The sequence below is a fragment of the Danio rerio genome, chromosome 12, assembly GCF_052040795.2.
Source record: "Danio rerio strain M-AB ecotype USA chromosome 12, GRCz13ab, whole genome shotgun sequence".
NCBI lineage: Eukaryota > Metazoa > Chordata > Actinopteri > Cypriniformes > Danionidae > Danio > Danio rerio.
The window spans coordinates 18,570,287-18,584,962 of record NC_141032.1 but is presented as its reverse complement, the minus strand read 5'-3'; the positions used below and the strand labels follow the sequence as shown (position 1 = coordinate 18,584,962).

The 14,676-nt window shown below is 48.0% G+C and overlaps 1 protein-coding gene across 1 annotated transcript in view; it reads right to left on the bottom strand.

Moving 5' to 3' along the window:
• The window catches only part of lrp2b (low density lipoprotein receptor-related protein 2b), a 100,241-nt gene that overhangs the window by 7,760 nt on the left and 77,805 nt on the right, over positions 1-14,676 (bottom strand). Inside the window, exons 76-77 of the mRNA XM_087276033.1 lie at positions 14,194-14,325; positions 13,783-13,896 (exon numbers count right to left, since the gene is read on the bottom strand). Coding sequence (XP_087132159.1) covers positions 13,783-13,896; positions 14,194-14,325 — 246 coding nt within the window. The remainder of the gene's footprint in view (positions 1-13,782; positions 13,897-14,193; positions 14,326-14,676) is intronic.

Here is a 14,676-nt window from a genome sequence, read left to right as displayed (position 1 = left end):
GCCCACGGGCCCGCGGACCTCCCGCTCCTCTAAGCGCTCCATCCAAGCTTCGGGCGGGGGAAGCGATCCGTCTAACAGATGGTAGCCCTTACGCCCGATGACACCGGAGACCAGATGTCCACCGCGGCATCGGAGGGTGGGCTTTCATTGTCCGATGATGATCCAGACCCGCTCGCCCCCTTCGGGCTGGTGAGCGCTGTCACTACGGATCCTGAAACGGACATGTTAGCCGTGCTTTCCCGGGCTGCTTCGGCCGTGGGTTGGAGATGGTTTATCCCCCAGCTCCGCGGCCGGACCGACTAGAGGGGCGTTCCCTTCTTCCCGGAGGTGCACAGTAGGCTCACGCGGTCTTGTAAAGCACTTTTTTTTCTGCTCGTGCTGCGTGTTCCTCCACCCTAACCACTCTTGACGGTGAAACAGCCAGGGGGTATGTGGCGATTCCTCAGGTTGAGTGCGCGATGGCGGTAAATCCGCGCGGCGCCTCTTCTTGGCAGGGTCCGCCTCGTCTCCCATCCAAAGCCTGTAAGTTATCTACCTCCCTCGGAGCTAGAGCTTACATAGCTGCGGGCCAGGCTGCTTCCGCCTTGCATGCGATAGCCACCTACCAGCGCTACCAAGCGCAGGCGCTGGCCGAGCTGCACGAGGGTGGGTCCAACCCAGGCTTACGAGCTTCGCACCGCCGCCGACTTAGCTCTTCGGACTACTGAGTCCGCTGCGTGTGCGTTGGGGAGGACGATGTCCACATTAGTGGTCCAGGAGCGCCACCCCTGGCTGATATGCGCAAAGTCGACAAAGTCCGCTTTCTTGACTTCCCCATATCCCCAGCCAGGTTCGGCGACACTGTCTGTGAATTCACCCAGGAATTCAAGGCGGTAAGAGAGCAGTTGGTGGGTGATGTCTTATCGGCGGTCCGTAGCCCGCTCCGCCCGCCGTGCCATTCATACCTGCTCCTCGCCGAAGGCGCCCGCCTACGAGAGCTGCTCCGCCCCCGCACACGCCTCCGGCGAAGCGAGCGCGTCGGGCACCTCGGAAGCAGGCAGCCCCCCTGCCCAGAACGCCGCTAAGTCCGGCAACGGACCGCGAAGCGCCCCTGGGACAGGCCATCTGGAGAAGAGGGAACTTGCTCTTTCCCCGCTGGAGGGCGGGGCCCCATTTCCAACGGCACTTTTTACTGCCATGAAAACATTATGAAAGGGCACTTTTCACTTCCCCAGATGTGACAGCCCGAAATCTGCCAGTCTGGGACGCTATGCTTTCTAGCTTGCAGATTCGGTGCGTTTCGCCAGTGGCTCACGAGCGCTGGGAGGACGGTCTCCTTTCTCCCACCCCTCGAGCCTCCCCTCCGGAGCTCGGGTTTGGAGTGAGAGCAAATATCTCACCTCCAGCTTTTCCGTGGGACCCGCGAGCTTCCCGGATCAGCACACCCACTCCGCGCTGCCCCACTGCTGGTACATCAGCGATTGTAGCGATGAGTCCATTAGCGAGAGCTCTGCCTGCCTGGTTAGCGCGGGCCAGCTCTTCGCGGTGGCTCATACGCACAATCAGACTCGGCTATGCGATTCAGTTCGCGAAACGGCCCCCCAAGTCACGGGTGTGTATTCACCAGGGTCAGCCCCCTGTCCGCCCCTGTCTTGCGAGAGGAGATTGCTGTCCTCCTGGCGAAGGATGCAATCGAGCCGCTTCCTCCAGCCGAGATGGAGAGCGGGTTTTACAGCCCACGCTTCATCGTGCCCAAAAAGAGCGGTGGGTCACGGCCAATCCTAGATCTGCGCGTTTTGAACCGCTGCCTGCACAAGCTGCCGTTCAGAATGCTCACGCAGAAGCGCATCCTCCGGTGCGTTCGTCCTCTGGGTTGGTCTGCAGCATTAGACCTGATGGACGCGTATTTCCATGTCTCCACTCTTCCTCGCCACCGACAGTTTCTGCGGTTTGCGTTTGAAGGTCGAGCTTGGCAATACAAAGCCCTCCCCTTCGGGCTCTCTCTGTCTCCGCGGGTCCTCACCAAGCCCGCGGAGGGTGCCTCAGCGCCCCTTCGGCTCGCGGGCATCTGCATACTCGATTTCTTTACGACTGGCTGATTTTTGCCCTCTCTCGGAGCAGTTGATTATGCACAGAGACAAAGTGCTCTGGCACTTCCACCTGTGGGGGTTTCAGGTCAACCGAGAAAAGAGCAAACTCGCTCCCGTGCAGAGGATCTCTTCTCTCGGGCTGGAGTTGGACTCGGTCACCATGGCAGCGCGCCTCTCCGGAGAGCGCGCTCAGCTGATGCTGTACTGTCTGAGAGAGCTCGACCGTAAAACAGTGGTCCCACTGAAACTATTTCAGAGGCTCCTGGGGCATATGGCATCCGCAGCCGCTTCATGCCGCTCGGATTATTCTATATGAGACCACTTCAGCACTGGCTGATCACGATCGAGTCCCCAGACGCGCATGGCACGCGCGCGCACACCGAGTCTCTGTTACTGCGCTGTGTCGCCGCGCCCTCAGCCCTTGGAGCAACCCCTCGTTCCTACAGGCCTGGGTGTCTCTAGAACAGGCGTCCAGTCTTGTTGTCGTTTCAGCAGACGCTTCCAACACGGGCTGGGGGGCTGTGCGTTGCGGGTATGCGGCTGCGGACCTGTGGAAAGGTACCCAGTTGCATTGGCATATCGCCTGGAGCTGTTGGCAGTGTTCCTCGCTCTCCACTGTTTTTTTCCGGTGCTGGAGCGGCAACACGTGCTGGTCAGGACGGACAGTACGGCGGCGGTGGCGTATATCAGCCGTATAGGGGGTATGCGCTCTCGCCGCATGTCTCAGCTCGCCCGCCGTCTGCTCCTCTGGAGTCATCCGCGGCTGAAATCGCTGCACGCCATAGCGATAGCCCTCCCCTGGCAGTCCCTTCGAGAGAGCACCTACTCTCTCAGGGACAGGGCACCACCTGGCACCCTCGCCGATCTTTGAAGAGATTTTTAGACGCGAGAAAGACTTAGGTAACCTCCGATTGCGGTGGCTAATACCGTCACTCGGGCTAGAGCCCCCTCCCCGAGCGCGCCTATGCCCTGACTATTCAGTGCTGGGGTGTTCACTGAATGGTGTGTCTCTCGCTGAGAAGACCCCCGTAATTTGCCAGATCAGCGTTGTGCTTTCTTTAGGCCGAGAGAAGTTGGAGAGCAGGCTGTCGCCCTCCACACTCAAGGTTACGTGGCTGCCATCTCCGCTCTCATAACGCGGTGGCTGGCAGCACCGTGGGAACGCATAACCTCATCATCCGGTTCCTCAGGGGCGTTAAGCGAATTAATCCACCCCGCCCCCTCTCATGCCCTCTTAGGATCTCGCCCTCGCTACACAAGCTGCGTCAGATCCCTTCGATCCTCGACTCAGTATCTTTCTGTCCCTGAAGACAACTCTGCTGGTCGCGTTGATATCGATTAGAGGGTCGGGGACCCGGAGGCATTTTTCGGTCAGTGACTCGTGCCTGTAATTGGGCTGGCTTCTCTCACGTCCTGAGACCCCGCCCGCGATATGTGCCCAAGGTTCCTACCACTCCGTTTTAATACGAGGTAGTGAGCCTGCAAGCGCTGCCCTCGGAGGAGGCAGACCCAGCCCTTCTTTATTGTCCAGTTCGCGTTTTGCGTATTATCCGGACCGCACTCAGAGTTTAGATCATCTGAGCAGCTCTTCGTCTGTTATAGCGGTCGGCAGCAGGGAAGTGCCGTACCGAAATAAGTTCCCACTAGATTGTGGATGCCTTTCTTTCACTATCAGAGCCGAGATGAGCCGCGTCCCCCGAGAGCGCGTGCGCACTCCACTTGGAGCTTCGCATCCTCTCGAGCGCGCGCACGCGGCGCCGCTCTAACAGACATCTGTAGAGCTGCGGGCTGGGTGACACCCAACACATTTGCAAGGTTTTACAATCTGCGAGTGGAGCCGGTTTCCTCAAGGGTATTAGGTAACCCTTGGTGATTGAGGAAACAATTCGGTAGGGTGTTGAAACACGCTTGCTGCGCCATTTTCCCTAACACGGAGATACGTGCGCCTTTTTATCTGTCAGTAAAGTTCCCCGTCAGGTGAGCCCTGCAGATTCCTCCGTGGCCCCCAGCACTGACTCAGCGGAGGAGTCACTTGCTGGCCCACTACGTTGTAGGTCTGCCCGCTGGTCAGCCCGCGTTTTGGGTAAAGGTGCCTGCTATGCGTGATCCCCACTAGGCGATCCCATATGCTTATTCCGCCACGGTTAAGTCCCCCCCCTGGGCGGACCCGTGTCTTCCCTCCCCGCTAACCACTCTTTTGCTATGCGTACTCCCCCTTTTTAGGGCTAGTCCATATGTAAATTCTGCCATCTATCCCCCCTTGGGTAACGGATGGCCTCCGCAGCGTCCTCCCTATCGGGATTGCACGCTTCCCAACGTACTGTCGTATTTTCCTAGAATTATCTAGATGCTCACGACTTCCCAAAAAATATATATAAATCCGTAAAACTTCTGTTGAAGTAGGATAAATTAGGGCCAGGGACACGTTGGAGGACCGCGCCCCCCATGATGTGGGTGCGTCACGCTTGCTTGACTATCTCCTCATCGGGGGTGTTGGTAAGGTGCAGTCATTATGGCGCTTTCAATGGGCTCCCAATGCGTGGATTTTACAATCAAATCCACTTATAGTGCTGAAGTTCCCCCCGAAGGGGAACGTTCGAGGTTACTAAAGTAACCCTTCGTTCCCCGAGGAGGGGAACGGAAGCACTATACTCCGTCGCCATAATGGCTGTCCCTTAGCTGTTGAAAGTCTCTTCAGCTTAAAAAGGATAGCGTCTGCTGGCGCCAGGTAAGCTTATATACTCAGTTGATTGCTTATGCCGCTCACCTGCGCAGGCTTGCGCTGCCAATTCATTCTTAATTGGCCCGTTCAATACTCTTTCAGACGAGTAGCTTCTGAACCGAACCTCCCAATGCGTGGATTTTACAATCAAATCCACTTATAGTGCTTCCGTTCCCCTCCTCGGGGAACGAAGGGTTACTTTAGTAACCTCGAACGTTTGTTTTGTAGCCAATCAAACTACCTTACATTTGATCAGTGAAAATTTGTGGATTTGAACGGTAGAGGTCTGCAATCTTGCGGCTGACCCGACCAGATTTCTGTGGTGCGGGAATAAATTTCTGAATAAAGTGCGGGAGCAGTCGGTAACAGGTTCAATTTGGGACAGGAGCGGGCCGTCTAGCAATATCGCTCCCAACTCCCGAGCGAGCGAGCACGCGTATGTAACGTTATGTGTGTGACTGAAACAGCGCGATGCTGTGTTTAGCTTGTTTGTTCATTGCTGTGTGTGTGTGTGTGTGTGTGTGTGTGTGTGTGTGCGCAAATGAGAGAGAGAGAGAGCTTTGCCTGTGTGTGTGCTTGCTGCTTGTGTGTGTTTGTGTGTTTATACAGACAGCTTGTTATAGGCTGTCTGGACTCTGTAAAGCTGGGTGGATTTCGATTTTGTTCTCCCCCTGCTCTTTAGCGGGATCAGGTGCGGAGGGTAGAAAACGGGGTGGGTCGGGCAAAGGGACAATAAATGCTAAATATAAGCGAGAGCGTTCGGGTCTGTGCTACAACCTGGCGGGAGCGGGATTCAAAATTCAAAATATTCCCATGCAGATCTCTATTGTACGATACTGCACAAGCACAGTAAACTACTGCAGCATGCCAAGTATACATAAATTAGAAACTTACATGATTGTGTTTTGTAATATATGTTAATAAATACATGTTAATTTGACTACCATCTAGAGAACAATATCCACAGACACCATCTTCATACCCAATACATGATTTATTATTATCCACTATCATACACTTTTAAGATTTTAAACACTGTTATTATTAAATGTCACACTATAAAACCCAAAAGGTTAAGGTGATTCAAACCATTTGAGTAATAAACTAATCCTAATAAATACTGTGAACTTAATTCATTTGAGTGAACAAAGCAATTTGAGCACAGATAAATGAAGAGAACTCAAACTAACTGAGTACTGTAAAACCCAATTAGTTAAGTCAACTCTTTCTTATGAAGAAAGTTTGAACTGTTTGAACTGTTTGAAGAAACCGATTGCAACAAACTATTTGAGTTAAAAAAAACTAATCTACTGTATATGAGTAAAGTGAACTTACTCCATTTAAATTGAAGTAATGAGGTTTTTAATTAACTTATCACCTTCAACACTAAGTTCAAAACTCTTTTTAAATAAGTAGAATTAATTTTCAGTCAACTTTGAGTTAACCACCCTCGTTTCATTTGATAAAGTTGACTGATGGGTTTTACAGTGCAATATATTCAATTTCAAATGTAATAAGGCACTCTGCAATAATGGAAAACAACATTGTTAATGATCCCACAGTGTTTATTAATAAATGATGCTTCTTTTAAGCAGAGTGCTGCTCTGTTTCTCAATGAAAATAGTTCCAAATCTACACAGTGGCATTTTGTTTCTGAATCAGAGCTGGAGCAAGTTGAACTGGTGCTCTAGGCCAGTAGACCCAAAGTGGGAGTGGTGGAACAATGACAGGGTGTTGCTTGGTGATTTCCAAAAATTAAATCAATTTTATTAGACTATTAGAATTACAAAATTTTAGCCATAACACACAGAATATAAAAATAGTAGTTTTCAATATAAAACCAACAACATGTAAATGAAAAGCCACCAGCCTTTAACATTAGATTAACAACACAGCAATAGCGTCAGCTGAGGCAGATTGATTTTATAGCACCAGGTTAAACTTTCTAACAACTTCATGGCAATCAAATACACTAAAAATGAATACAGGCCACAGCTGAGTATTTAGAATGATCTCCGATTAGCGGTCTTCAAAATTTAACCAAGAATAGACGTGCTAAAAACGTTGTGTCCACCAGTCTCTTTAAATGAGGTTAAATTAAACAAATTAATAAATGACTATAAAAATGATATGGTTGTATGTGTGATTTCCCATATTGCCATGCCTAAATCCCCCACTGTGTTAACTAAATTTGAGTTTTAAATAAATTGACTGAGTGACTAATTCAATGGCTCAATGAGCTTCAGTCACCTAGAATAAATAGAACAGTAAATGTTTCTCATTGTTGTTGGCTCACACATCAGGATATCCCACCCAAATTACAAATTAAAAGTGTTAATTGATTTAGCTTTCTTCATTTCATATTTCTATTAAAGGTGCATTATGCAATACTGAGAGTTAGTGGTTGTACACAAGCAGCTGTCCACAGTGGGCTTTAAGCTGTCTCCGTCTCTTGAATGCATCTCTAATATGTTTTCATTTTTATTATATTTCTGGTCATAGAGCTTTGATCTCTGACCCAGTTTGTTTGCTGTCAGCTGCATTATGTATGCCGTGTTTTCCACCAACTGGCAATCCAGATTGTGTAATCTAATCTACTGGCAATCCGCTGTTGGTAAATTGGCAGGTGGTGGGATCAGACCAAAACAAAGACAGACATTCTGACATGAAATGCACATTTGTAAGTAGAAAAACTGTAGCTGTGTTTTGTCAGAGAGATGTAATTGAAGTGTATCAATTTTGGGTATTTCCTAAATCCTCTCACACATTTTAAGGTATTTGATACCTTAGTAGAGTAAAAAAAGAAGAAGCAAAGAAATCATACAGCTAGTTAAAAAGTGCTGTGATAAAACCGAGGCAAATATAAGGCCTTGATGAAAAAAAGTTCTTTTTATCACTTCCCTGCAGGTGACCTTTCAAAAAGTACATAAGTAAAACTTACTATTAATACACTCACCGGCCACTACGATACACCTGTCCAACTGCCCGTTAATGCAAATTTCTAAACAGCCAATCACATGGCTCCAACTCAATGCATTTAGGCATGTAGACATGATCAAGACGATCTGCTTCAGTTCAAACCGATCATCAGAATGGGGAAGAAAGGTGATTTAAGTGACTTTGAACATGGCATGATGTTTGGTGACTGTCAGGCTGGTCTGTGAATTTTCACGAATTTTACTAGGATTTTCACGCACAACCATCTCTAGGGTCTAAGAAAGAATGGTCCGAAAAAGGGAAAATATTCAATGAGTGGCAGTTCTGTGAGCACAAATGCCTTGTTAATGCCAGAGATCAGAGGAGAATGGCCAGACTGGTTCGAGCTAATAGAAAGGCAATAGTAACTCAAATAACCTCTTGTGACAACCGAGGTATGCAGAAGAGCATCTCTGAATGCACAACACATCGAACCTTGAGGCAGACCACACCGGGTGCCACTCCTGTCAGCTTAGAACAGGAAACTGAGGCTACAATTCACACAGGCTCATCAAAACTGGACAATAGAAGATTGAAAAAATGTTGCCTGGTCTGATGAGTCTAGATTTCTGTTGCGAAATTTGGATAATAGGATCAGAATTTGGTGTCGACAACATGAAAGCATGAATCTATGCTGCCTTGAATCACAGGAACAGGCTGGTGGTGGTAGTGGTGTAATGGTATGGGGGATATTTTCTTGGCACTAATGGGCCATTAGTAGCAACTAAGCATTGTGTCAACGTCGCAGCCTACCTGAGTATTGTTGCTGACCATGTCCATCCCTTTATGACGATGGACTGTGTACCTGACGTCTGATGGCTACTTCCAGCTGGATAACATGCAACGTCATAAAGAGTGAATCATCTCAGACTGGTTTCTTAAACATGACATTGAGTTCACTGTTCTCAAATGGCTTCAGTCCAATAGAGCACCTTTGGGATGTGGTGGAACGGGAAATTCGCATCATGGATGTGCAGCCGACAAATCTGCAGCAACTGCGTGAAGCCATTATGTCAATATGAATTAAAATCTCAGAGGAATATTTCCAGTACCTTGTTGATTATATGACACGTAGGATTAAGGCAGTTCTGAAGGCAAAAGGGGGTCCAAGCCGGTACTAATAAGGTGTACCTAATAAAGGGGCCAGTAAGTGTATGTATATAATGTAATTATATACAGCAAATTGTATTAAATAATAAAATAAATTCCTTTAAATTGTATTTACATTTAAATTTTGTTATTCATCAGTTGCTTTTATCCAAAGCTTCTTAAAAATGAGGAAGGCATAAACGACTCAACATAAAGATTATCATATGCAAGCATGCAGTTATACACAGAGGGAGTGCTACTTACACAGCTTAGAGAAAAAGAGCTAGAGGAAAGAGAGCAAGGGGAAGTTTTTTTTTACATTTAATTTTTTTTTATGATAAATTCAAGCGGGGGCAGCACGGTGGCACAAACGCCGAGCCTCGAGCCTCGGCTGGGTCTGTTGGCATTTCTGTCTGGAGTTTGCATGTTCTCCTCATGTTTGTGTGAGTTTCCTCCAGGTGCTTCGGTTTCCCCCACAGTCCAGAGGTGAATTGGATAAGCTAAACTGTCAGTAGTGTATGTGTATAATTGAGTGTAAATGGATGTTTCCCAGAGATGGGTTGCAGCTGGAATGGCATCCGCTGTGTAATACATATGTTGAATAAGTTGGCGGTTCATTCCGCTGTGGCCACCCCATAATAAAGATTAATAAAGGGACTAAACCAAAAAGAAAATGAATGAATAAATGATTCAAGTGGTCATGGAAGACATGAGTTCCCCTTCGGATGGGGAACTTCAATGCTATAAGTGGATTTAATCCACGTATGGGGATTTTGTTCAGAAAGCCAATCGTCTGAAAGAGTATGTAAATGGGCCAATGAAATGCCTAATGAATTGGCAGCATCAGATTGCGTACATGATGCTTGTTGCAATCATTTTGACATAAAAGCACAGCAAAAGCAAGAAGATGCAACCTTTTCGCTTCAGAGACTTCTACAGCCTTCTGAGAGAGTCGATGAGGGTTCCTTCTGCTAAATAGTTTCAGTGGTCCAGTGGTTTCGAGCGAACAAGAGCGGTCTCTCGGTCCAGAGGGTGTACATGCGGTGGCAGACGATCGAGCTGGGCTTCTCCCTTGCCTGGCGTTCTTTGGGTCCGGTCCTCCAGAGCGGTGCGTATAAAGTTGCAAACTAAAAGAACAACACAGTCATGCAGCACGTTCTTTTCAGCAAGGCGCTCAGACCGTGCGTTTCTGAATGCGGTTTCCTGTCCCCGGATGATGGGCACAAGCACTGCGTTGCATGTCTGGGGGTCCAGCATGTTAATCCGGTGCTCGCGGGCAGTTCATGTCTTCATTGCGATGCCGTGTCTGTTGCACAGGTTAACCGCGGCTAGCCCTTGCAAAAAGCCCAACCACCCCATCTGTCCCCTGCACTGCAGCGGGGACTCGGGAAGGCCTGAGGGTTCCAGTGGGAGATTATCTGTCACCTTCGGGCCCGCTGACCTCACGCTCCTCCAAGCACTCCATCCAAGCTTTGAGCGGAAGAAGCGATCCGTCTAACCAGATGGTAGCCCTTACGTTCGATGACACCGGGGACCAGATGTCCACTGCTGCATCGAAGGGTGGGCATTCTTTGTCCTATGAGGATCCAGATCCCCTCCGGGCAGGTGAGCGCTGTCAAAACGGATCCTGAAATGGATATGTTAACCGTGCTTTTCCAGGCTGCTTCGGCCTTGGGGTTGGAAATTGTTTATCCCTCAGCTCCGCAGCCGGCCGTCTAGATGGATGCTACGTAGAGGACCAGAGGGCCAAGCATTTGAACCCTCTCGTCCCTTACTTCCTGGAGGTGCACAGTAGGCTCACGCAGTCTTGGAGGGCCTGTGCTGTGTGTCCCTCCACCCTCACCACTCTTGACGATGGAGCAGCCAGGGGGTATGAGGCGATTCCTCAGGTTGAGCGCAGCATTGCGAACAATCTTTGTCCGCGTGGCGCCTCTTCTTGGCGGGGTCCGCCACATTACCCGTCCAAAGCCTGTAGGTTATCTGCCTCCCTCGGAGCCAGAGCTTACAAGGCTGCCGGCCAGGCCGCTTCCGCTTTGCATGCTATGGCCACCTACCAGCACTACCAAGCGCAGGCACTGGCCCAGCTGCACGAGGATGGGTCCGACCCAAGCTTGCTTCATGAGCTCCCCACCACAACCGACTATGCTCTTTGAACCACTAAGTCCGCTGCGTGTGCGTTGGGGAGGAAGATATCCACATTAGTGGTCCAGCAGCACCACCTCTGGCTAAACCTGGCTGATATGCGCAAAGTCGACAAAGTCTGCTTTCTTGACTCCCCCATATCTCAGGCTGGCCTGTTCGGCAACACCATCGGTGAATTCACCCAGTAATTGAGAGAGTAGTCTGATGCGATGTCACCATTCGGCGGGACCGTAAGCCAGCTCCGCCCACCGAGCCATCCATATCTGCTGCTCCTCGCCAAAGGCACCCGCCTACGAGAGCTGCCTCGCCCCCGCCCGCACCTCTGGTGAAGCGGGCGCGTCGAGCACCCCCCTCCCCCTCCCCCATGCCGAGGATGCCATTAAGTTCAGTAACCACGAACCGTCCTCATCCAGAGAGGAGGGAATTTGCTCTTTGCCCGCTGGAGGGCTAGGCCCCATTTCCAACGGCACTTTTCACTGCCATGCACACATCATTGAAAGAGCACTTTTCCACTTCCCCGGATGTGACAGCCCGAACTCTGCCAGTCTGGGACGCTATGCTTTCCAGCTCCCAGGTTCTGTGCGTTTCGCCAGTGGCTCACAGGCTCTGGGAGGACGGTCTCCTTTCTCCCTTCCCTCGAGCCCCCCCTCCGGAGCTTGGGTGCGAGGTGAGAGCGCTTCCCGGATCAGCACACCCACTCCATGCTGTCCCACTGGTGGTACGTCAGTGATTGTAGCGATGAGTCCAATAGCGAGTGCTCTGCTGCCTGGTTAGTGTGGTGGCTCATACGCACAATTTAACTCGGTTACGCGATTCATTTCACAAATTGGCCCCAAAAGTTCAAGGTTGTGTATTTCACCAGGGTCAGTCCCCTGTCCGCCCCGTCTTGCGAGAGGAGATTGCTGTCCTCCTGGCGAAGGATGCAGTCAAGCTGGTCCCTCCAGCCGAGATGGAGAGCGGGTTTTACAGCCCGTACTTCATTGTGCCCAGAAAGAGCGGTGGATCACAGACAATTCTTGATCTGTGCGTTTTGAACCGCTGTCTGCACAAGCTGGCGTTCCGAATGCTCACGCAGAAGCGCATCCTCGGGTGCGTTCGTACTCAGGATTGGTTTACAGCGACAGACCTGAAGGACGAGTACTTCCATTCTTTCACGCCACTGCCTATTCTCCATTCTTTCACGCCACTGTCAGTTTGTGCGGTTTGCGTTTGAAAGTCGAGCTTGGCAATACAAAGTCCTCCCCTTTGTGCTCTTTCTGTCTCCACGGGTCTTCACCAAGCTCGCGGAGGGTGTCTTAGCGCCCCTTTGGCTCGCGGGCATCTGCATACTTAATTATCTTAACAACTGGCTGATTTTAGCTCACTCTCGGGAGCAATGAATTATGCACAAAGACAAGGTGTCACCTCCACACCGAGTCACTGTAACTGCTCTGTGCCGCCGCGCCCTCAGCCCTTGGAACGACCCCTCAGTAATACAGGCCGGAGTGCCTATAGGACAGGTGTCCAGTCATGTTGTTGTTTCAACAGATGCTTCCAGCAGGGGCTGGGGAGCTGTGTGTTGTGGGCATGCAGCTGCGGGCCTGTGGAAAGGAACCCAGTTGCATTGGCATATCAATCGCCTAGAGCTGTTGGCAGTGTTCCTCGCTCTCCATCGTTTTTTTCTGGTGCTGGAGCAGCAGCACGTGCTGGTCAGGACGGACAGCATGGCGGCGGTGGTGTATATCAACCGGATGGGGGGTATTCGCTCTTGCCGCATGTCTCAGCTCGCCGGGGACATACATGGCTGAAATCAATGTGCGCCATTTACATTAAAGGCGAGCTCATCCATGCAGCCGACGCACACTCATGACAGCCTTACTTCCTGGAGAATAGAGACTTCACCCCGAGTCTGTTCAGCTGATATGGGCACGATTCGTATAAAAACTAACATACAGTACCTTTAAGCTGAATACTTGTAACTTGCCAAATAACTAGTAAAATGTTGTGTTTCCAACATGGAAAATAAAAAATAAACAAGTTATTAGAAATTAGTTAATAAAAATATTATATTTAAAAAATGTGTTTTAAAAAAATATATATTTTAAGAAAAATATTTCTGCAAGTGTTGCTTAACAGAGAGATTTTTCAAGAATTTAAATTTCACAGGAGGCCTAATCACTTTGACTTCAACTTTAAATGACTTGTTTACAATGCTGACTTTTCCCATGTCATGCTATAATCATTAACCATAAATAATTGAGTGTGGAATAACTAGACTTTTTGCATAATTTCATTCTTCTTGTGCAGAAATCCACAAATTTCCACAGATTTTTGGCCCTTCATTGAGCCTTTTAATTAACTTGTGTATATGTCTGTAAATTTATATTTATTCAGTAAATAAATTTCAGTAATAATATTGACTAAGATGAATATGTTCATATAATTTATTTACAATACAGTTTGTAAAGTAATATTTTCTATCTTTTAGCAGATATATTATATGAGAGACTTGCTTTGTTTACCAAATAAGTGGATACAATTAGATTTGCATTGTAAACATTAAACAAAAGTTAAAACGTATTATTTTTTTACTTTATATTTTAGATTTTTAGTTATGATACTCCTAAAATCATTTCGCATTAATCCGCAGATTAATTTCTTTACAACATTCTGCACAGAAATAGCAAAAAATGTCCGCAGATTCTCTCTGGCCCTAGTCATGAGTCAATCACACAATTCAACAAAGCTACATCATTTCCAGCATATTAAAACATGCATCATATGGTTACTGTGACCATGACTAACCTTTTGAGACTCAGTGTTGATTGGTGTGGCATCTGCTTTGACAGGGGTTGCAGCATCATGTGGCTGGGTCACAACGCTTATCTCAGCAGCATAGAGCGGATTTTCAACACTCTCCTAAAAGTCAGACAGTTGAAATGAACAGTGAGCCTAAAAGGTTATAAATGAGTTCACTAATGCAGTCCCCATTTAAATGATCGTTTACACAAACGTCTAGTTGAACAAGACATATCTGAATGTATCAATATTAAATATTTGGCAGTGTCATGACTAGCCAGAGTGATTTAAGTGTTAGAAAAAACTGTGTAAAGCCTCTAATTATATTGCCATGAAGCATCATAAATCTGCACAAACACTGAGGAAATTATAACTATATAAGATGCAGCAGACTCTTTCTGCCAGCAGAGGTCATACTTTGGCAGGTCCGTTTATGACTGAGGTGGCTGTAGCAGTTGAGGCAGGAGGACAGCTTTGTGTATCGTCAGCGTATGCTGGGTTTTCAAAGTTCCTTCCTATTTTCTCCACTTCCACTGACGTGCTGGATTCCTGAAATTGACCAAAAGTTAGAAGCAGCACATAATAAAATTGTAAACCCACTCTCTCAATATCATGGATGTACACAAACCAATGAAAACAGTAATACTGTCAAACACTATTTAAAATAAAAATAACAGATTTTTTGTTTAATATATGATAAAAAAAAATAAATAAATATATGTGTTATTAATAAACTGTTTAGCAATCATTATTCTAATATTCAGTGTCCTGATTGTTCAGGATTTCTTACGAACACTCAAAAATTCTTATGCTGCTTATTCAAACTACTTATTTAAAATAAGTTGAGCCAACACAATTCTTAATGTTATTATTTTATGGGGAACAACTTAATTGTTTTAT